General features: G+C 38.7%; 5 protein-coding genes across 5 annotated transcripts; all 5 read right to left on the bottom strand.

The window, feature by feature from the left end:
- Nucleotides 1–137: 137 nt before the first annotated feature.
- Nucleotides 138–4,513, bottom strand: esd (esterase D/formylglutathione hydrolase). The gene is made up of 9 exons (XM_077616697.1): nucleotides 4,353–4,513; nucleotides 3,300–3,367; nucleotides 3,125–3,213; nucleotides 2,330–2,428; nucleotides 2,047–2,171; nucleotides 1,838–1,957; nucleotides 1,530–1,628; nucleotides 1,024–1,191; nucleotides 138–308 (listed from the first exon to the last, which is right to left on the bottom strand). Exons 2-9 carry the CDS (start codon nucleotides 3,365–3,367, stop codon nucleotides 228–230), a joined length of 849 nt encoding a protein of 282 aa, XP_077472823.1. The 5' UTR covers nucleotides 4,353–4,513; the 3' UTR covers nucleotides 138–227.
- A 683-nt stretch (nucleotides 4,514–5,196) lies between these two features.
- LOC144086933 (trace amine-associated receptor 1-like) lies at nucleotides 5,197–6,250 on the bottom strand. Its single transcript, XM_077617130.1, has 2 exons — nucleotides 6,078–6,250; nucleotides 5,197–5,998 (listed from the first exon to the last, which is right to left on the bottom strand). Exons 1-2 carry the CDS (start codon nucleotides 6,239–6,241, stop codon nucleotides 5,197–5,199), a joined length of 966 nt encoding a protein of 321 aa, XP_077473256.1. The 5' UTR covers nucleotides 6,242–6,250.
- Nucleotides 6,251–7,144: 894 nt separating this feature from the next.
- Nucleotides 7,145–8,340, bottom strand: LOC144086861 (trace amine-associated receptor 1-like). The gene is made up of 2 exons (XM_077617020.1): nucleotides 8,164–8,340; nucleotides 7,145–8,084 (listed from the first exon to the last, which is right to left on the bottom strand). Exons 1-2 carry the CDS (start codon nucleotides 8,329–8,331, stop codon nucleotides 7,287–7,289), a joined length of 966 nt encoding a protein of 321 aa, XP_077473146.1. The 5' UTR covers nucleotides 8,332–8,340; the 3' UTR covers nucleotides 7,145–7,286.
- Nucleotides 8,341–9,736: 1,396 nt separating this feature from the next.
- Nucleotides 9,737–13,029, bottom strand: LOC144086862 (melanoregulin). The gene is made up of 6 exons (XM_077617021.1): nucleotides 12,970–13,029; nucleotides 12,772–12,901; nucleotides 12,462–12,696; nucleotides 11,216–11,306; nucleotides 10,950–11,116; nucleotides 9,737–10,300 (listed from the first exon to the last, which is right to left on the bottom strand). Exons 1-6 carry the CDS (start codon nucleotides 12,989–12,991, stop codon nucleotides 10,229–10,231), a joined length of 717 nt encoding a protein of 238 aa, XP_077473147.1. The 5' UTR covers nucleotides 12,992–13,029; the 3' UTR covers nucleotides 9,737–10,228.
- A 1,553-nt stretch (nucleotides 13,030–14,582) lies between these two features.
- dnd1 (DND microRNA-mediated repression inhibitor 1) lies at nucleotides 14,583–18,834 on the bottom strand. Its single transcript, XM_077616454.1, has 5 exons — nucleotides 18,616–18,834; nucleotides 17,566–17,671; nucleotides 17,147–17,472; nucleotides 15,962–16,094; nucleotides 14,583–15,206 (listed from the first exon to the last, which is right to left on the bottom strand). Exons 1-5 carry the CDS (start codon nucleotides 18,652–18,654, stop codon nucleotides 14,764–14,766), a joined length of 1,047 nt encoding a protein of 348 aa, XP_077472580.1. The 5' UTR covers nucleotides 18,655–18,834; the 3' UTR covers nucleotides 14,583–14,763.
- Between the last annotated feature and the right edge of the window lie 1,443 nt (nucleotides 18,835–20,277).

The following is a 20,277-nucleotide window of genomic DNA, read 5'->3' as shown; positions in this document are numbered from 1 at the left end:
GACTGACTCATTGCCTTTTAAATTTCAAGCATAATAGACATGTAATGCAAATTTTAAATGAACTGGTGAAACCTGAATCTACCTACCTTACAAAGAATGTCCTCTGAAGAAGAAAAAAAACGTTTTTTCACTGAAAATGGCAAAGCAGGATATTTTATTGCGTGAAACCAGCGAGCACACAGTCACATTCTAACAGTGGTTAGCTGATTAAACTCTGAGAAAGTTGCTTATGCATTGAGGAACTTGGCATGGTGCTTGATATGATCATTGATGAAGGAGTAGATGAAGAAGTAGCTGTGGTCATAGCCCTACAAGACAAAAAAAAATGGAAATTTTGTTTTCACAGCGCTACCAATAATATATTTTTTTAGAGATGCACCTAAAATTCGGCGCCCAAAAAGAGTCTCATCTCATTTGCAATTAACTATATTTACTTTTACCAAATTTACACTGAGCTCTACAAGCAAAAAAAGACTTTAGGCGGGCAGATTGGGGAAAATAACACGTATGGTCATGCTCTTGTTCCATTGGACTGGTAATGTAAGGGTTCTCAAACCAACACTGTCGGAACAACACTATTGGTCATATTTCCCCAGCCAGATTTTTTTTTTAAAGTTGCACTTTATTTTTTACAATCCAATTTACTCCCATCTTATTTTTATGAAAATGTAAGGAATTAAAATAAAAAAAACGGTTTAACGTCTGTCAAGGTTCACACTTGCATATCAATCAACAAAATAATTGCTCATTTAAAAAGGTTTAATTTAGTTACATGTTTTGGACTTTTTTGGTGCATCCCTATTACTTGTACTCATAATGATGTGAAAAAAATAATAACGCTAATTAATAGCTTATTTAAATAACATCTTAAAAATATGGTTGTAATTTTTAAATCATTTTCCTCTTTTTTATACTTTAGATAAAATACATCTATTTCAAATAGTATTTTTTTCAATCATGTTTGAAATACTATATGTAATAGACTTCAATATGAACAGCATAAGTAAAAGGAATTGGACTGACCGGTTGCAGGCGAAAGACGACGGGGATCTTCTTTTCGGAACAGACGGCGATCAATTTGTCAGGCAGCAGTTGGCCAGCGGATAGGAACTGGTCCTCGCGGCCCTGGTCCAACAGGATGTCCAGTTGCGGGCCAGAGTACTTCAACGCCAGGGCTGTGGCGTCGTACTCCTTGGAGGCCACCACAGGCGTACGTTATTGTCGTAGGCACTTTCACTCGACTGTTTGACCTTTGTGTATGTTTTTATTCGCAAACTCTTATCCACCCGTTTATCGCCATCGTGGAATCTATTCATAAGGCGTGAAAGAGGGTCACGGCCAACTTGTCTGTAAATTTAAGTTTGTAAACCACATTAAATTTTGGGTACATTGTAATTCTTCCTGTGACTTTCAATAATAACGAAGCATTAAAAAAAGTTTTCAACCAAGTAGCCACTCCCCAAAAAATTCTGAGCTCACAAAATAACATATTTTCGCCAGTCCAAGAGGAGATGACGTGAACTGCTTACCTCCCAGGTAGTGCGGTCAGGACCAAGATAGGCAGCGAATGCTTTGTGCCCCCACGGGCATTGCGTTGGGTTGCAGATGGGAGCGAATGCAGATACAGCCTGCCGTAGAACCAGTAAATGGTATGTATTATAACAACTATATACACTTGGATTAGTTAAACAAACTTTGAAAAACAAAGAGATCATAAATGTCGGGAAAATCACATTTAAGAGAGCTTGATCAAAAGTATAATTATGCAAAAACCCATTTTCCTATTTTTACACAACCTTATTTTGTGGTGCACAACTGAACTGGAAAAAAAATGTACCTTGTACTTTCCAGGGTTTTTCAGGGCACAGATAAGTGCCCCATGGCCGCCCATAGAGTGACCACTGATGGACATTCTATCAGGATCGGCAGGGAAGTTTTCGTTGATTAGCTTGGGCAGCTGAGAGCGAGACAGAAAACAAAAAGTTGGTCTCCGCAATGTTTTTTGCGTTAAGGTCAAATGAAAGCCACGAAACCCCATTGACGCACCTCTTGGGTGACATAAGAGTACATGCGGTAGTTGCTCTTCCAGGGCTCCTGAGTGGCGTCCACATAGAAACCAGCGCCGGTGCCCAAATCCCAGCTGTCATCCTCACCCTCAACGGCGCAGCCACCTGGAAAAAACACAGGCGCAGTCTTCAAACATTCCTAGATTTAAAAGCTCAAAATTGGCCAAAGTCAAAACAACCCTACGCTACAACAAATACACCCAAACTTCACTCAACAGCGCTGTCACAAAATGTGATTTGTAAACATCGTCGTGTTGCCATACGTGGGCTGGTGTCCGGTGCAACAATGATGATCCCGTTGTCCGCGGCTGCCAGCTGACTGCCTGCCTTGGTGATGAAGTTCTGTTCGGTGCACGTCAGACCTGCGAGATACCAGAGGACCAGGGTCATTTAGTTAACGTTAGGATTATTGCATAATTTATTCGTTTTTGTGTAGTATTTATTATCACTGCTTTGTTCATTCTTGTTAATAAATATTTATAACTGAATCAAATGTTAACAGTAAATCGAGTAGAAAAAGTCATTTCCGGGCTGGCCAGTAAACTGCAGGTCACTGGTTGATTTTAAAATATATAAATGTTCCTTCCTGCTGATTTGGGGGCATTTCCATGAAAAACAAACTACGGCCCCCAAATCATCCTTTTTTTTAAATGTAATCAATAGCATTGAAATGAGTACAGGGAAGCAATACATTGAGTAGTAAAAAAAACTCATGGCCTGCAATTGACAAGAAGGGTAAAATCCATATAAATAGTCAAAATGGTTAAAATGGATTGCACAACTAGTAGTACTACCACTGGCAGCCAATGAGTTTTTTTAAATGGGAGAATAAGCTGATGTCCATTAAACTTTATTTCAGAAGAGTTCAACTATTTAAAAAAAATGCATCCATATTTGTAAGAACAAACAGTAAAGATTTAAACCAAGAGGAATGAACTTAAAGATAACCAATTACTATTGCATTCATTCTTCATACCACTCCAGGGAGACCTTTCCCAATGATTGGATAAATAAGTGAGCAGAAATGCAATTTTGGAGTACGAAGCAAGAATGCATACCTGAGAGCCAGTACAGGACGGGACATTTGTCCGTCTCCGCTTTAGGCGGCAGGAAGACGGCAAATTTCATTTTGCACTTTAGCTCCTTGCTGCAAAAAAGCAAAAAGAACCAAAAAGAAGCTCTGGTTAACTACCCCACCAAAATTGTAAATACACAGACATACTCGGGTATCACCTGTCGTGTTCAAAGACCTTCTGGAAACCTCCTGCACACTTATTCGAGGACACCTGAGTGACCGCCATCTAACGTTGGAGAAAAGCACAATAGTCTATATAAAATATCTCGCCATTTGGGTACTGTAATGCATATGCATTTATGAGAGTTTAGGATGAAGGTAAAAGTTTATAATCGAGTCTGAATGTGATCAGTTTCTCTTGAATTACCCTCCAATTTTAGTTCATAGAAACTGTACACATCAACAGATACAGTCAAGAAAAACACAGAAAGAAGGCCCTGAACTCAATCACGGCCATTGACAATTATAGACATCAAATCTATTTTAACTCGGAAGTCTGGCATTGAGTGATCATGTTTCCTGCCATTAGTTTGGGTGTCCATCACAGTCAACAGCAGCCAATAAAATAATACCTCAAATAAATACAAATTAGCTCTTTTTGCCTGATCGTGATGCTGTTCAACTTAGCAAAGTAGAAGAAGAAAAAATCTAGACACCCCTGATCTAGGCCCAGCAAAATTGAAAATGATCCAATGAAAAAAGCAGGGGAATTTCTGCTATTTTGACTTATTAGCATTGTTGTGACCTTGACCTTTTGACAGGTGCAATGCTTTTAACTCCAACACCCTTTTGGTAGACATGTATAAATGATTTTTGCCAACAACAACAAAAGAACGCTGAGCTAAAAACTTGATCTGTAAAAAGGAAAAAATCTAAAAACATAAAAAATAAAAATAAATGTTCAGATATAGAAGAAGTTTAGTTACAAATCATAACACAGTTTAGTGATAGCAGACGGATAGAATTAAACCAATTTGCAGCAAAAATAAAACGCACACCAGGATCGAATTCACCAGAAATGCTTACTGAACTAGGCCACCGTCGTAATTTGTTTATAGTGACCAAAACTTTGGCAAAAGTGCATTTGGACATGTGCAGTGAAAAAAGTTAGCTAAATAAGTGAGAAGATGCCTTTCCGCTATAAATGAGGTTTAACATTCTTTTTTTTCAATGTTTGTTGTCAGGTACATGCCCAGACGACTAAAACGTACCTTCAAAAAACGCAGTATTTTGTTGTCTTGTTTTTAGTTTTTAGTTTTCTTGTTTTTGGCTAAGGTTCGCCTGCAGGTTTGCCCCAGCGACAGTCCAAAAGTCCGGTGTGCAAGCACCACATAACACTAGACGTCTGATATGCGTTTATCCCAACTGGAACGAGCATCCTCACTTGTCGGCCATATTGCGTCAGAAATATTAAAAATCTCAAAAATAATTCAAGTTTAGTTCAACACATATCGCAGAGATGCCTTAAAGTTACTATATAATATATAGTAACTTTATTATATTGATATATTATATTTATATATTATAGATGTATTGTACTGTATTGTATTGTGTTTTTTAATCATAGCCAAATAAATGCACATGTTAATAAACTTAAGAGCTTGTAAATCCTATATATAAGTATATATATATATATATATATATGACCCTATTTGACTTGGACAGGCTCCAGCGCCCCATATATATATATATATATATATATATATATATATATATATATATATATATATATATATATGCATGTATGATGTGGATGATTAAGATTAAGTGGATACCACTTGGCTCGATGACTTTATTAGAGCTGTTAAGACTAGCAAACACATTATACACATAATCAAGTTGACCCTCGACAATTTTATCACAATATTTGATCATGCAAACAAAGTTATATTTTTTAGTGTGCAGTAGTAATTGTTAAGTCCAGCATCAACAACAAAGGAACCCGAGTGAGAACTTTCATTGACAGTAAAACGCTTCCAGTAAACTGCTGTAAGACAAGCACATTCACAGGAGATTAAACACCTTTTGCCCCATAACAAAGATTGGAGTGCACATTTACAGTATGTTGAAATCACAGGACCCAGGCTGCAGTATGCGTAAAGTGAGAATGTGCTTAAAAGCATTTCTAAAACAAGGGTAGAAGAAGGCATATATCAATGGGTTCAACAAAGAATTTACCTGGTACAAATATAGGGTGGTAATATTTATGACATCATTTGGATGAACATTAGATCCTACACTTACAACAAAATATGGACAGAAGCAAACAATGAATATGAGAACAAGAAAGCCAAGCATTCTGGCAGCCTTCAATTCAGATCTCTTTGCTCTTTGCTGTTTGCCATGTATAACATGAGAGCGCATGGCCCGCGCCTGAGACACAGCAACAACAAACACTCTGGTATACAGCATAATAATTATGCTCAGTGGAAGGATGAAAGTCGCGATCACATCCAACACTCCTTTCTGGTGATCTAAAAAAATGACACACTCTCCATTACAGGATTTTGACTTTCCAGGTTGGCTCAGCTCACTAGAAAATATAAATCCACAATAAGCAACAGATAAGATCCAACACAGAGAAACGCAACAATGAATTCTTTTCACAGTCACTTTGGTGTTATAATGCAGAGGATCACAAATCGCCACATAACGGTCAATCGATATCAGCAACATGTTTCCAACTGATGCGGATGTTATGATAAGAACTGTATAGTTATACAGAGAACACAGACGATCACCAAGATACCAGCAAAAAGTCAGCCTGTACATTCCTACTGGTAATATCTCCAAGCCAACCAGGCAGTCGCTGACCGCCAAAGAGAGGAGGAGGTAGTTGGTGGGAGTGTGCAGCTGCCTACAACAAGAAGACAACATTCAAAGCAATGTAAAATCAAGTCACGCACAACCTTTAGTTGAAAAGGAATTATACGTGCCTGAAGTGCAACAAGGAGACGATGACAAAAAGATTGAGCAGCACTATGACGACAGAGGTGAGAGAAAATACCACAAAGTAGATTAGATCTTCAGTTAAGGGCTTTCTGCAGGAAATGTTGCCTTGCTGTGGGAAGCAAAGATCTAATTGACCCTCGGCGAACATGGGGGAGATGGAGGCCTCAGAGGGTTCTGTCAAAACCTCTCTCCTGTCCATCTCATTTATACTTTTCTGGTACCCTCCCCAAGCAATCGTCATTGGTCAATCCTGCCAAAGATCGACGTCATAATGACTGCCCTACCCTAGAGTAGACAATCGATGATGCGATTTTTTCACATTACTTTTCAAACATCACCTAAAATGTTTATTTTGTGTAAATTAGGCTGCCAGATGTAAAAGTACAATGTCCACTCTTGCTCGTTTTGTGTTTTTGCTGCTTTTCTATCTCAATGATTTGATTTGGTGATTCTCAATGATCCCATTTACTTTGATTTGCTTTGTACTTTGTGCTTTTGCTTTGTTGTCTGTCTAATCACCCTCTTGCTACTGCCACGATGAATTTTCCCTAATACGGGATGAATAAAGTTATCCAATCTAATCCAATAACTACCAATTATCGAATACATTGTCAATATGGTATCAAATCATCATCAAAATGGGCAATATTTGAGTTTCTCCAGTTTGTCCAAAATGCTCTATGACATTTGTCATTCATTTTACATTCATTCATTCATTTTCTGAACCGCTTTAACCTCGGGGGGTGTCTGTATATATATATATATGGGGCGCTGGAGCCTGTCCAAGTCAAATAGGGTCATATATATATATATATATATATATATATATATATATATATATATATATATATATATATATATATATATATATATATGCATGTATGATGTGGATGATTAAGATTAAGTGGATACCACTTGGCTTGATGACTTTATTAGAGCTGTTAAGACTTGCAAACACATTATACACATGATCAAGTTGACCGTCGACAATTTTATCATAATATTTGATCATGCAAACAAAGTTATATTTTTTTTGTGTGCCGTAGTAATTGTTAAGTCCAGCTTCAACAACAAAGGAACCCGAGTGAGAACTTTCATTGACAGTAAAACGCTTCCAGTAAACTGCTGTAAGACAAGCACATTCATAGGAGATTAAACACTTTTTCCCCCATAACAAAGATTGGAGTGCACATTTACAGTATGTTGAAATCACAGGACCCAGGCTGCAGTATGCGTAAAGTGACAATGTGCTTAAAAGCATTTCTAAAACAAGGGTAGAAGAAGGCATATATCAATGGGTTCAACAAAGAATTTACATGGTACAAATATATGGTGGTAATATTTATGACATCATTTGGATGAACAATAGATCCTACACTTACAACAAAATATGGACAGAAGCAAACAATGAATATGAGAACAAGAAAGCCAAGCATTCTGGCAGCCTTCAATTCAGATCTCTTTGCTCTTTGCTGTTTGCCATGTATAACATGAGAGCGCATGGCCCGCGCCTGAGACACGGCAACGACAAACACTCTGGTGTACAGCATGATAATTATGCTCAGTGGAAGGATGAAAGTCGCGATCACATCCAACACTCCTTTCTGGTGATCTAAAAAAATGACACACTCTCCATTACAGGATTTTGACTTTCCAGGGTGGCTCAGCTCACTAGAAAATATGAATCCACAGTAAGCAACAGATAAGATCCAACACAGAGAAACGCAACAATGAATTCTTTTCACAGTCACTTTGGTGTTATAATGCAGAGGATCACAAATCGCCACATAACGGTCAATCGATATCAGCAACATGTTTCCAACTGATGCGGATGTTATGATAAGAACTGTATAGTTATACAGAGAACACAGACGATCACCAAGATACCAGCAAAAAGTCAGCTTGTACATTTCTACTGGTAATATCTCCAAGCCAACCAGGCAGTCGCTGACCGCCAAAGAGAGGAGGAGGTAGTTGGTGGGAGTGTGCAGCTGCCTACAACAAGAAGACAACATTCAAAGCAATGTAAAATCAAGTCACGCACAACCTTTAGTTGAAAAGGAATTATACGTGCCTGAAGTGCAACAAGGAGACGATGACAAAAAGATTGAGCAGCACTATGACGACAGAGGTGAGAGAAAATACCACAAAGTAGAGTAGATCTTCAGTTAAGGGCTTTCTGCAGGAAATGTTGCCTTGCTGTGGGAAGCAAAGATCTAATTGACCCTCGGCGAACATGGGGGAGATGGAGGCCTCAGAGGGTTCTGTCAAAACCTCTCTCCTGTCCATCTCATTTATACTTTTCTGGTACCCTCCCCAAGCAATCGTCATTGGTCAATCCTGCCAACGATCGACGTCATAATGACTGCCCTACCCTAGAGTAGACAATCGACAATGCAATTTTTTCATATTACTTTTCAAACATCACCTAAAATGTTTATTTCGTGTAAATTAGGCTGCAAGATGTAAAAGTACAATGTCCACTCTTGCTCGTTTTGTGTTTTTGCTGCTTTTCTATCTCAATGATTTGATTTGGTGATTCTCAATGATCCCATTTACTTTGATTTGCTTTGTACTTTGTGCTTTTGCTTTGTTGTTCTGTCTAATCACCCTCTTGCTACTGCCACAATGAAATTTCCCGAATACGGGATGAATAAAGTTATCCAATCCAATCCAATAACTACCAATTATCGAATACATTGTCAATATGGTATCGAATCATCATCAAAATGGGCAATATTTCAGTTTCTCCAGTTTGTCCAAAATGCTCATTATGAAATTTGTCATTCAGACAACCATTCATGTTCACACTCATACCTAGGGGCAATTTAGAGTGTCCAAACAGCCTACCGTGCATGTATTTGGAATGTGGGAGGAAACCGGAGTACCCAGAGGAAACCCACGCAGGTCCAGGGAGAACATGCAAACTCCACACAGGTGGATCGACCTGGTTTTGAACCCAGGATGCCAGAACTGTGAGGCTGACGGGCTAACCAATCGTCCACCAGGCCACCGTCATTCATTTTTAAATCTTGAAATGATATCACACTGCCTTACCTTAATGAGTCGTATCATTCCCAGAGATGGGCTTGCTAGAGTGGACAGGGGATGTGAAACCACAGTAAGAGTCAAAAACGGCACAAAAGAATACTACATTCAGTTGACACTTGGTCAGAACAATTGAAATTCAGTGTCAATTAGATGTTGAATTTTATGGTCAGTGGAATAAAAGGTTTTCATAACATACGGAAGGAAAAACTCAAAACTGGTCTTGGTTTCAAAATCAGTTTCAGTCATGGTTTCCAAAGGTCTTTTCTCGATCTAAAACTGGTCGGTGGTGCATACTAAGGATTTTGTGTTGAGACTGTTCCAGACCAGCATTGAGCTATTATCCAGCTTGAGTTTGATTTATTTAATAATTCAACTCATTTCCATCTTTAGTCCCTTGTGCATGTTGAAGGTAAACAATGACACATACACACACACACTTCATAAATATAATAATGAAGAGGAGCATTTGGTTGTATCCCAAATACCTTTAATTCTTAATTAAACAAATGTTTATTTTGCAGCACACTTTGCTTTCCTCTGCAGGATGTCCTTCGAGGTTTCGTTCAACCATTTGCAGTTGTTGCTTCACACCTTGGCCCATTAGTATGGGATGATGACAGTGATTTGCAATTAGAGGTGTGAAAACAACAAAACGGCAAGCAAAGGAATACGTAATTGTGTTTCTCCCAGCAGACACATGGAAAGACAAACAGGCAGCAGTCTTGTTTTTATCATATTGATAACGTTGAAAGCAGAAAGACGGCAGTAAAGTCAAATGACCTTAGAAGCTACTTTTTGGGGGGGATTTGGGGGGTTGTTAGGTATGTGTAAATGTTGTGTTCCATTAATGGCTGGTAGACGGTATTGTTCGCCGCTTCACAGTTCTCATGTTAAAGAGCTTCTATGTGGAGGTTGCATGGGTTTTCTTCAGGTACTCCGCTTTCCTTCCACGTCCCAAAAACATCCTGCAGTATTTCATGGCACCTTTAACTCGTTCACTGCCATTGACAGTTATACACATCCATTACAACTGCTACGGATGGTATTGATGCTCATGTTAAACTGCCATTGACATTTTTTTTCTCTAAGCCTTTGGATATTTTTCCATCGCCAGATTGACAAACTCTTCGCCGCTGTCCAGGGATACCAGGCGATCCTAAAATAGAAATGGAAAAAGAAGAAAGTCCCCATGCTTCATACAGTCAACTGCATAAGGAATGTATTTACTTATTGTAAGGAGGTAAAAATAAATGAGAAAATAGATAAAAATACAAGAGAAGCTCAGGTTGGTTCGCGGGCCGCATTAAGGTCACACGCCATTTCATCTGGTCGGACCATTTTAGATCTAATATTTAGATTTTTATTTTATTTTTATTTTTAATTGGATTAAAAGAACTGAATCAAAAGCCCTAAATAGTCAGTTTTTACAGATCTAAAACAATGCTTATTTAAGCAACTTTTTCTTAGTAATGGAAAATTTTGTTTTTCATTTCAAATGGAAATTAATTATCTTTTTAAATTATGTACAATGTTAAAGTGGAAAACGGAAAATATTTGTACATTAATTTTTAGATTTTACAAAATGCTTTTTGTACTAAAAACACAAAAGAAAAAATATTGGATTAAAAAAAATTCAATGATTGATTTTAAAAAGGGGAAAATCAGGAAATGTAATGTACATTTGAATTTGATCCTAAAATAGAAACTCATGATTTACTTTCTCGGGCCGCACAAAATGAGGCGGTGGGCCAGATTTGGCCCCCGGGCCGGCACTTTGACACCTGTGTTTTAGGGGATGAGTGTACCATGACATAGAGGTATCTGGTCCGATGTCCTGTTCCTGGCGGAAACAGGGAAGAGTTTTCCAACAACTGGGTTAAGAGTGCAGTAGCTGTAGTGAGGCTCTCTTGGTGACGATTCACGTAATTTTGTTTGTTGACATACAACAGTGCATCAACTTCAGACTGATAACCTGCAGGGAGAGAAACAACCTATTTATTAGTAGTTCTGGAGTGTGTTCTGTTTTTTTGAAGGAAGTGAGGAGGACCCAAGAGCAGTAAAAGTGTTTCACCTAATTGCAGCAGAATTTTCCTCCATCTTGCTCTCACTTCTCGTTTGGCGTAGCGTAAAGTATGGATGTCAAAATTAAGTTGTTCCCATTCCTTGGGTGAAAATATAATGTAAAATACATTGAAAAAATTAGAAATATTGTAAATTAAGCGTAAATGATCGTTTTCCCTTACATTGCTTGTTGTGGGGATGATTATGAAAAGGCTTATAATTAAGTTAATTCAAAGCAATTACAATTAACATTTTATCTTTTATTTACTTTTGACAGCACTCATTTCATATGATTAATTAATGGAAACATTTTATTCAGTTACACTGCTCATTATGCGCAACAATAAAAGAAGCGTCTAACGTTCCACGCTAGATGTTTTTTTTAAACGTCTAAGCCTAATAAGATATTGGCCTATTTATCAAAAAGGAACATGATTTAAGTGTTTAATTTGTTCCATCATATTATTATGTGAATCTGAAAGTTGTCACATGCAATGTGTTTAGTTGAACTATGATTCTTTTATTGCCAGTGTGTGGCTGCTCTTTTGAACTAATCTTGTTGTTGAAACATTAAATGTTCCCATATACTATAAATATCTCAACAATAGCTGTGAAACCGTAAAAAAACAAGAGTAAAAAAAAAAACTCACAAGGGGTATGCTGGGTTTCCCCCAGAAAGCCAGGTGGTAGAAACCCCCCAAATAAATTCATAAGTTGACAGGCATCTGGAAATTATGATTATTATTGAATGCCATACATCCAATAAGATGTTTTTTTAATATTTAGAATTTTGGACTAAAGCTGGTTTGGACTAAAAACTAAGAAAATGATACACTGAAGCCCATATGTTGTTGAAACATAAAACATTTTTACTTTAGTGCTGTATGAGGTTTAAGAAATAAATTGATATAAATGTACTTCTAAGGACATTTTGAATACTTTTTACCAAAGCGGTATAATGAAAATTGCAATAATCATCTTAAAGTGTAGTATCGGGATTAATCACAATCGTGGCAATTGAATTGTGATACGAACCGTAACGCCAGATATGGGCGATACACACATAATAATGACAATAAAACACATTTTTTCAATATTTTCTTTTTTTTTCAAGGAACGGTTGGCAACACCAGGCCTAAATTTTAGCCCCCCGTCCCATACATGTCAAGTCCCACTCGAACCACTGGCATAAGGGGTAGTGATAATTATTATGAGGGTTATTGAAAGTCTTCCAGTCCGCCACTGAAAGCTCTTACCTCTGTTGCCTGGTCAACCTGATTCCTCATGCTGATGAAAGCCTGAAGTTCTCGGTCCGATTCCCTTCTCCGATATGAGGAGGCGTGTTTATTTGCCCCCTGGTTTTGTGGCGTGGTCCGTGGAGACCTTGAAGTGAGCTCTTGCCCAAATTGGTTCTCCTCCTCTGTGTCGCTGGATTCGCCAGAAAGCTCCTTCAGTGTCTTGGTTGTATTTGAAGTTTGGGCACTGTTCATGCTGCAAAGTGAAAACATGTTAAATTAAATGAGGATGCTAGATTTGGATTTGTAAACCCGCACAACAGCAGCTTACCGCAGGAGTGATTTTTTCTTCTCCCTGTTGTATTTGAGGAAGAAGTGACAGCAGCACAGAGTCAAATTGGCACCCATTTTTTGGAACTTCTTCTCGCTCGGCGTCTCCGACTTGCTCTCAATGTTTCCAACTGAAATTGTATCAGATGATGAATACAAGCAGTGTCCACATTTGTGTCCAGCCCTCTGGCCAACGTACCCTTGACCTGAATGAGAGTCATTAGTCAATTAGTGGGAATCCACGTGAATGGAATACAGCAGACAAAAAACACAGTGTGGCAGAGATGGAATTCCTCAGGGATTTTTTAAAATATAAAAACGGTTCTACATCTGATTATTTACAACAATGAACCTCAGATGCATGGTTTATTTATTTATTTATTTTATCTTGGGCCAAAGTAGCACTTTGTGATTAGGTAAAAAATGATAATCATAATATATTGTGATCATGATTTGGACAGGGCTTAGAAAAACCTTTTAAGCATCCAGTGTGAACATATTCAAACTTTTTGTGTTATTATAGATGTTTGTGCAGTTTTGGAGGGGAATAATTTATAATTTCCCTCACAAAGATAGTGACATTTATTTTCTAATGCAGTAAATATTTTGATAATTTCCCAAAGCAAAATTAAATATCTTTTGAATCCCAGCCCACAGGTAGCTGTGGTGTATGTGTAGTATAATTATTCTTATTTTTGTTGTAATGTTTTGTCATAAAGACCACCACACCCACCTGATGGTATAGGGCAAGGGTGTCAAACTCGGGTTTGTTCGCGGGCCGCAATAACATCAACTAGATTTCATGTGGGCCGGACCATTTTAGATATAATATTTAGATTTTTTTCAATGTAATATTCCAATTTTTTAATTGGATTATAAGAACCGGATCAAAAGCCCTAAATATTAAGTTTTTTTATAGATATAAAACTGTTTATTTGAACTTTTTTTTCTTAGTAAGAGAACATCTAATAATCATTTGTTTTTCATTTCTAATGGAAACATTTTTTTAAATTATATTCAATATTAAAGTGGAAAACCGAAAATATTTTTATATATTCATTTTTAGATTTTACAAAATGCTTTTTGACCTAAAAACACCAAAAGAAAAAAATGGATAAAAAAAATGGAATTATTGATTTAAAAAGTGGAAAATCAGGAAATATAATATACATCTATAATCTTCATTTGAATTTGATCCTAAATCAGAAATTTGGCACTCATGATTTACTTACTCGGGCCACACAAAATGAGGCGGCGGGCCATATTTGGCCCCCGGGCCGCCACTTTGACACCTGTGGTATAGGGCAAGGGTAGGGAACCTATGGCTCGGGAGCCACATGTGGCTCTTTTGATGGCTCTGAGATAAAATATGGAAACCACTGGTGACAGAGTAGAGTCCCAAACGCAACAATAAGAGTGTCACATCGACTCAGTGTAACTTTTTTACTTTAAGTGCTGAAAGGACAAAAAAGGCACACATTTTCATGTATTTTTTTACTTTTAGTAAATTCGGAGCATGGTTCTCACGGAAAAACATTTGAAAATATGAATTATTTATGGCTCCCTCTGTCAAAAAGGGTCGCAGCCCCTGGTGGAGGGGGTTCACTTGCCTAACTTCAGTTCGGACAAGCGTGGCGCCGATTCTTGCTCGGTGCTGATTTGATTGGCCGTGCAAATAATTGTCTGTCTCTCTGTATGGCGACCAGTTTAACGTGTGGTCTACCATTCGCTCAAAGTACGCTGGGATCCGCTCCAGCAACCCCCACAAACCTTGTACGGAAGATGAATGAATGAAAGACAACAACATTTTTTTCTTTCTTTTATTTAAAACAAACAAACCAATCAAATAACGTCAAACAAATCACTCAATTATAACGAGTATTAATAACAACATGCATAGTATAACAAACAAGAATGAATGAAAAACACTAATTAAGAATATCAAACCACTGCAAAAACAACTGCAAGGCGTCTGAAGGACTTTCGATCAAAATTACAAAGTCTTTAAATACTGCAAGACGTGCTGAGCCGCCGTCTCTCTCGCGTTTTCCAGCGTGGCTTCTTTGCTGGGTCCGGGCCAGACCACCAGCCGCCCTGGGAAGACGGCGCCTACGTCTGGGATACAAACCTTGTAGATGAAGTTTAAATATCCTTCGCAGCAAGAATGGCTAAAGAAGAACTCAAACTGCGGTGCACAGATTCCAGTGACAGCGCAAATATTCTCCAGGGAAGAGAGAGCGGAGGCTACCGCGCAGGGATGCGGATTTGGACCCGCGGCTCTGGAGATTTTAGCCCGAGCGAGCCGAGGCGGTCGCAGGGGTTGAAGTGGGCCTGACCCCCGCATGTTGCCCAAGCGATAAAGCATTTTATCCGGATGTGCTTGCATTTGGGTTTGCCAGTTGACTGAGATGTTTAAGCCATACTGCTTCCTAAATGCTAGAAAGAAAGAAAAAGTGTCCATTAAAAAGCAAGAGAATAGAAAATGTTCCCGATATATAAAAGCAACATCATATCAGTTAGTCAGTTCTACAGTGGTAGCGTTCGATAGACCAGGGGTGTCCAAACTACAGCCTGTGGGCCATGCAGGCCTGCTTATTGTTATGATTAGCCTCGGGTGCGGAGGGGAGTGGAACCCAGGAGAAAATATCATTACAAAATAACCTTACAAGCAATAAAATTGGGAAAAACAACAAAAATACAAACATAACTGGGGAGGACGAAAACGAGGGACACCCAAACCGACAAAGGGCTACAAAACAAAGACAGAAAACACTTTTACACCGACACACACAAACACGGGGTTGAATTACACAGACCAATTGTTGATGACAAAAACGAACATCTGGCTCACACAAGGGAAGGAGAGCCAGAAAGGACTAAACATATTTTAACTAGAAACATTGAATTGTTTCACTCTCATTGCCAGTCAAAATGCATTGAACGTCTATCGCCGTCAATGACAAGTTAATACTTAAAAATAAACTTTAAAAACCTGTTTTTTTCTTTTTTAATCTCATTCCGATCCTCTTTAACAAATGACAATGGAAGGATATTTAGTTGGACCTGATTTTCTTTGATTTTTATGAAAGTAGACCTCACAGAAAAATGTTTGGACACCCCTGAGACACTCTTTTACAGTAATTGTTAAGTTCCAACCATGATTGGATGGCCAGTAACTGTAATTTACCCACCTTCTGCAAGCACCCTCTTAGCCATAGAAGCAGCATGGTGAGATGTGAAGTCGACAACAGCCAACGAAGTCTCTCTTTGGGATTGACCCTTCAGATAAAGCCTCTCAACACCTTCTGTCATTCTGCGCAGGACCTGGCGGATAGAAAAAAAACCGTATTTGTTTGTGTTAAATGTAATGTATTGTTAATTTTACCTGGAAACAGTGTTCCTTTCGTTAACATGAAGGAAATTGTTTCATCACCCAACTTTTATTTCATGACGTAACAACGAAGAGCTAAAAACATATCTCGATGACTTTAACAAAAGATGATTGCCAGTTTTCATCGGACGAGAGGAAAAGGCGACAGAATTTCTGTCATATGTTCTTGATCTCTGACATTTGCCTATTGCACATGTAGTTACCCAGCCTGCACCCTGAATGCATTTTTTCTGTCGCCTACCACAAATCTGCACCTGAAAGTTTGCCACACCAATATTTATTCACAACTAAATAGTAAAAAATTCAGTTTAAGATATCATAGACACAATTTCTTTCAGAAAGTCTGTTATCATTTTAATATTTTTTTGACTTTTTTTGTGTAAGGGGGGTTCAAATCCTGGTCGGTCCACCTGTGTGGAGTTTGCATGTTCTCCCCGGGTCTAGGTGGGTTTCCTCCGGGTAGACAGACAATTATTTGCACGGCCAATCAAATCAGCACCGAGCAAGAATCGACGCCACGCTTGTCCGGACTACGGTTTCCTCCTACATTCCAAAAACATGCATGTTAGGCTGATTGGACACTCTAAATTGCCCCTAGCTATGAGTGTGAACATGAATGGTTGTCCATTTCCCCGCCTCTGGCCCAGAGTCAGCTGGGATAGACTCCGGCACCCCCCGCGACCCTAATGAGGATAAAGCGGTTCAGAAAATGAATGAAGGAATTTTACACAGCAGTGGAGAAATATGCGGTGGGAAATTGGGAATTGTGATCAGCACGCAGGAGGGGAGGGGCCAAGCCACACTGGTCAGAGTGTGGGGGTGTGGCTTATAATTATTTTCATACAAAAGAGTAAAATGAAAATTAAAAATGCTGCCAAAAATAACTCTGCATATAAACTATATTCCTAACTATGGGTAAAATTTAAATTATAAAAAAAAACAACGACTCTCGGAGTTAAAAAAAAACCCAGAGCAGCTGGATTACCTTAAGAAGCTGATCTTTTTGGATGATCATTGGCAACTCAGTGATGCAAAGCTGCCTTTTCTCTGTGCTACGGTACACGGTTATGTGCACGCCGGGCTCCAGCATGTGACCGTGTAGCTGGTGTATTGCTTCTTGAGCAACCTCCGCTGAGCCGTATTTGGCATAGGCAAAACCGCGGTTATGCCCACTGAAGTTCATCATCAGTCGAAACTCCCAAAGAGGCCCCACGGAACTGAAAAGGGGAATCAGTTTGTCTTCGTAGGTCTCTCGAGGAATATGGGTGATAAAAACTTCACAGTTGGATCCTGGTGCCGGACCATTCCACACTTTCATAGAAATGAAGAAAAAAAGTAGGGAAAGGTTTGACATTTGAGTTGTATGCCTTGCGAGAATCTAGAAGGAAATGTTCATTTTCTCACCACTTGGTGGTCCCCCGTATTTGCGCTGTCCATTTACTTGTGTTAGCTTTATACTGGTCTCTTGAAGCCACTTTTTCAGTGTCTCCAAAGGCTTCTTACTTGGCACCTGAGAAGAAAGAGCAATGCACAGTGACGACCCCAATCTAATTAAAAATCAAGAAATCACATTACAGGGGGCCCAGCGGATGAGTGGTTAGTGCGTCGGCCTCATGATTCTGGTGTCCTGGGTTCGAATCCAGGTCAGTCCACCTGTGTGGAAATTGCATGTTCTCCTATGCGCCTGTGTGGGTTCCAAAACATGCAAGGTATGCTGGTTGAAAACTCTTAATTGTCCCTAGGTATGAGTTTGAGTGTGAAATGTTGTTTGTCTGCCTGAAGGCAGCTAGGATAGGCTCCAGCACCCCTCACAACCCTAGTGAGGATGAAGCAGTTCAGAAAATGAATGAATGAATGGATGAATGAACATCTCTTTTAAGTGTGCAATGCTGTCCTGAGTCAATTGTTTTTGTTGGTTCATAGTTTGTTTTTAGGCCAATCCAATGTTCTATGAATTAAGATTTTTTTACTGCACAAAGAGAAGAGCTTAAACTACCCTCTGCTCTTCATTTTATATTATTGCAAAACAATATTATGGGAGTCAGTGTCAATGTATTGCATAGCCTGGTAGGCCTTATATATGGAGAACTGGCCTTTGTTAAGTGAAATGTGTGTCGATCCTGACAACAGTATAATTAAGTCAAAATCACAATGTCAGACATGACAAGTTGTTATTCTTAAACTAGAGTGAAACGTGTGCAAAAGCACAGCTGACAAACACTAATTAACTCCGTTTCAACAATTTGACATCGAAAATGGCGGACCATCAAAATCTGACTTAGTGTTGTCGAAGTACTTTAAAAACAATGTACTATATACTCACCAGTTTTGCATTCAACAACATAAATGCACATGCAACGGGGGTTTATTGTAACGGCGTTTTAAAAATAGTTTTCCATGTTCTTTTCCCATGCATTTCATTGTTTAATTGTTTTTAATTTTTTTTTTTTTTACCTGGAGCTGGTTGTTTTCCATCGTATTACGACGACGCATGTGAATTCCACAGTTTAATCGTCTTGATCGTATAAAACGTGCACTTAACAGTCTTCTCGCTTAAAATCTACTTAAAATCAACTCGACTTTGACGATATTATGCTATGAAAATACTAGTCTAATGCTTAACTGTGTTAGGTTTATAAAATATATTTATACACTATCCCCCGAGCAGGTAGGGGAACTTTCATGATTGGAGGATTCGCCTGCCAATTTTTGAAATACGTCGTCATGATTGGATCGTGAGAGTAAGGAGTTAAAAGTTGTAAAAACAAGCAATGGGAAGTGAGGAAAACAATATCGGTTCTTTATAATAATAATAATAACATTCCACTGGGAAATGTTCTAGTCAAATATATCTGCATGGATAAGCCGAATGTGCACCCATATTAAGTCCACTTAGTAGCCAGAGTTCATTTTTAGTTTTAATTATTTATTTTTAGTTTTAATTATTTATTTATGTATATATTTATTTATTATTTGCGGTAGCCAATTTGTGAATTGCCATTATACAAAAAAAATTCCCCACATCGCGACTTTTTGCCCCTGCGTGAATCAAGCGATGGCGATAAATATAAATCTATACATGATAGGTTCACAGTCATCTCATTTCATCTCATTTTCTGAACTGCTTTATCCTCATTAGGGTCGCAGGGGGTGCTGGAGCCAATCCCAGCTGTCTCCGAGCCACAGGCGGGGTACCCCCTAAAACGGTGGTCAGGGCACGAGGGGGATTTAGAGTGTCCAATCAGCCTACCATGCATGTTTTTGAATGTGGGAGGAAACTGGAGTATCCAGAGGAAAACCACGCAGCCCCGGGGAGAAAATGCAAACTCCACACAGGTGAACCGACCTGGACTCGAACCCAGGACCCCAGAGCTGTGAGGCTGACATGCTAACCACTTGCCCCACCAGGCTGCCTGTTCCAGGTCAGAAAATGTTTTTTCAACCAGTAGAACAAGTGAAGTACACCCTATCCAACCAAACCAATGTGTAAACATTAAAAGGAAACTGTGAGACTTTACTTAATGATTAATAAGTCTTAGTCTGGTCACCTCCTTTCGAGCCCCGAACTATTTATGTCAATTCAGACATAAAAAAATATTATTATCGCAGGTAGTGACCTAGGGCAAACTAGCAAAGCTATGTTAGCTAATGCTAACTGCACTATACTCGCACCCAAAGACTGAATTCCGATAAATTTCTTTTTTTTGGGTTATTATATCAAAATATAGAGTTGTAATAGTGAAACATTTTAATTTGAGGTTTTAATCTGGGTTGTTTTAATGGGATTACAGTGGGATTGGGTTTGAGGCAAACCTGTTTTATATAGTTGAAGGGCCTGAGGCCCTCAAAATCAGAGTTTATATTGAGCCCGGTTTCTTCTTTATGTATTTATTTATTTTTTTGTCTTGGATGATTAATTGCGGATTTATGTAGTTACTCGAGTTCTCCAACTGATGGCAGTATTGTGTTGCATCTTGTTTTGGTACCGGTCTCACACATTTCATTTGAATTTAATGAGAATAATTCTGTATTCATTCATTTCCAACACTGCTTGTCTTTTTCAGGTTCGCGGGGTGCTTGAGCATATCCCAGCTGACTTCGGTCGCCAGTCAGTCG

Source organism: Stigmatopora argus, chromosome 13 (genome assembly GCF_051989625.1).
Source record: "Stigmatopora argus isolate UIUO_Sarg chromosome 13, RoL_Sarg_1.0, whole genome shotgun sequence".
Taxonomy (NCBI): Eukaryota; Metazoa; Chordata; class Actinopteri; order Syngnathiformes; family Syngnathidae; genus Stigmatopora; species Stigmatopora argus.
Note: the sequence above shows the minus strand (reverse complement) of the source record. Positions and strands in the feature narration are given on the sequence as shown.

Bases quoted from the DNA above. Each gene is read 5' to 3' on its own strand.
- LOC144086861 (XM_077617020.1), bottom strand. From the start codon at position 8,331: ATGTTCGCCGAGGGTCAATTAGATCTTTGCTTCCCACAGCAAGGCAAC. The intron at 8,085-8,163 runs GTATAATTCCTT...TGTTGTAGGCAG, and splicing joins CCTTGTTGCACTTCAGGCAC to CTGCACACTCCCACCAACTA.
- esd (XM_077616697.1), bottom strand. From the start codon at position 3,367: ATGGCGGTCACTCAGGTGTCCTCGAATAAGTGTGCAGGAGGTTTCCAG. The intron at 2,429-3,124 runs GTATGCATTCTT...GGTATCTCGCAG, and splicing joins CGTCCTGTACTGGCTCTCAG to GTCTGACGTGCACCGAACAG. The intron at 309-1,023 runs GTCAGTCCAATT...TTTGTCTTGTAG, and splicing joins TCGTCTTTCGCCTGCAACCG to GGCTATGACCACAGCTACTT.
- LOC144086933 (XM_077617130.1), bottom strand. From the start codon at position 6,241: ATGTTCGCCGAGGGTCAATTAGATCTTTGCTTCCCACAGCAAGGCAAC. The intron at 5,999-6,077 runs GCACGTATAATT...TTCTTGTTGTAG, and splicing joins GTCTCCTTGTTGCACTTCAG to GCAGCTGCACACTCCCACCA.
- LOC144086862 (XM_077617021.1), bottom strand. From the start codon at position 12,991: ATGACTCTCATTCAGGTCAAGG. The intron at 12,902-12,969 runs GTACGTTGGCCA...ATACAATTTCAG, and splicing joins GACTCTCATTCAGGTCAAGG to TTGGAAACATTGAGAGCAAG. The intron at 11,117-11,215 runs GTGAAACACTTT...CTCTCCCTGCAG, and splicing joins GAAAATTCTGCTGCAATTAG to GTTATCAGTCTGAAGTTGAT.
- dnd1 (XM_077616454.1), bottom strand. From the start codon at position 18,654: ATGCGTCGTCGTAATACGATGGAAAACAACCAGCTCCAG. The intron at 17,473-17,565 runs GTGAGAAAATGA...TTTCTATGAAAG, and splicing joins ATACGGGGGACCACCAAGTG to TGTGGAATGGTCCGGCACCA. The intron at 15,207-15,961 runs GTGGGTAAATTA...CTTTCTTTCTAG, and splicing joins TAAGAGGGTGCTTGCAGAAG to CATTTAGGAAGCAGTATGGC.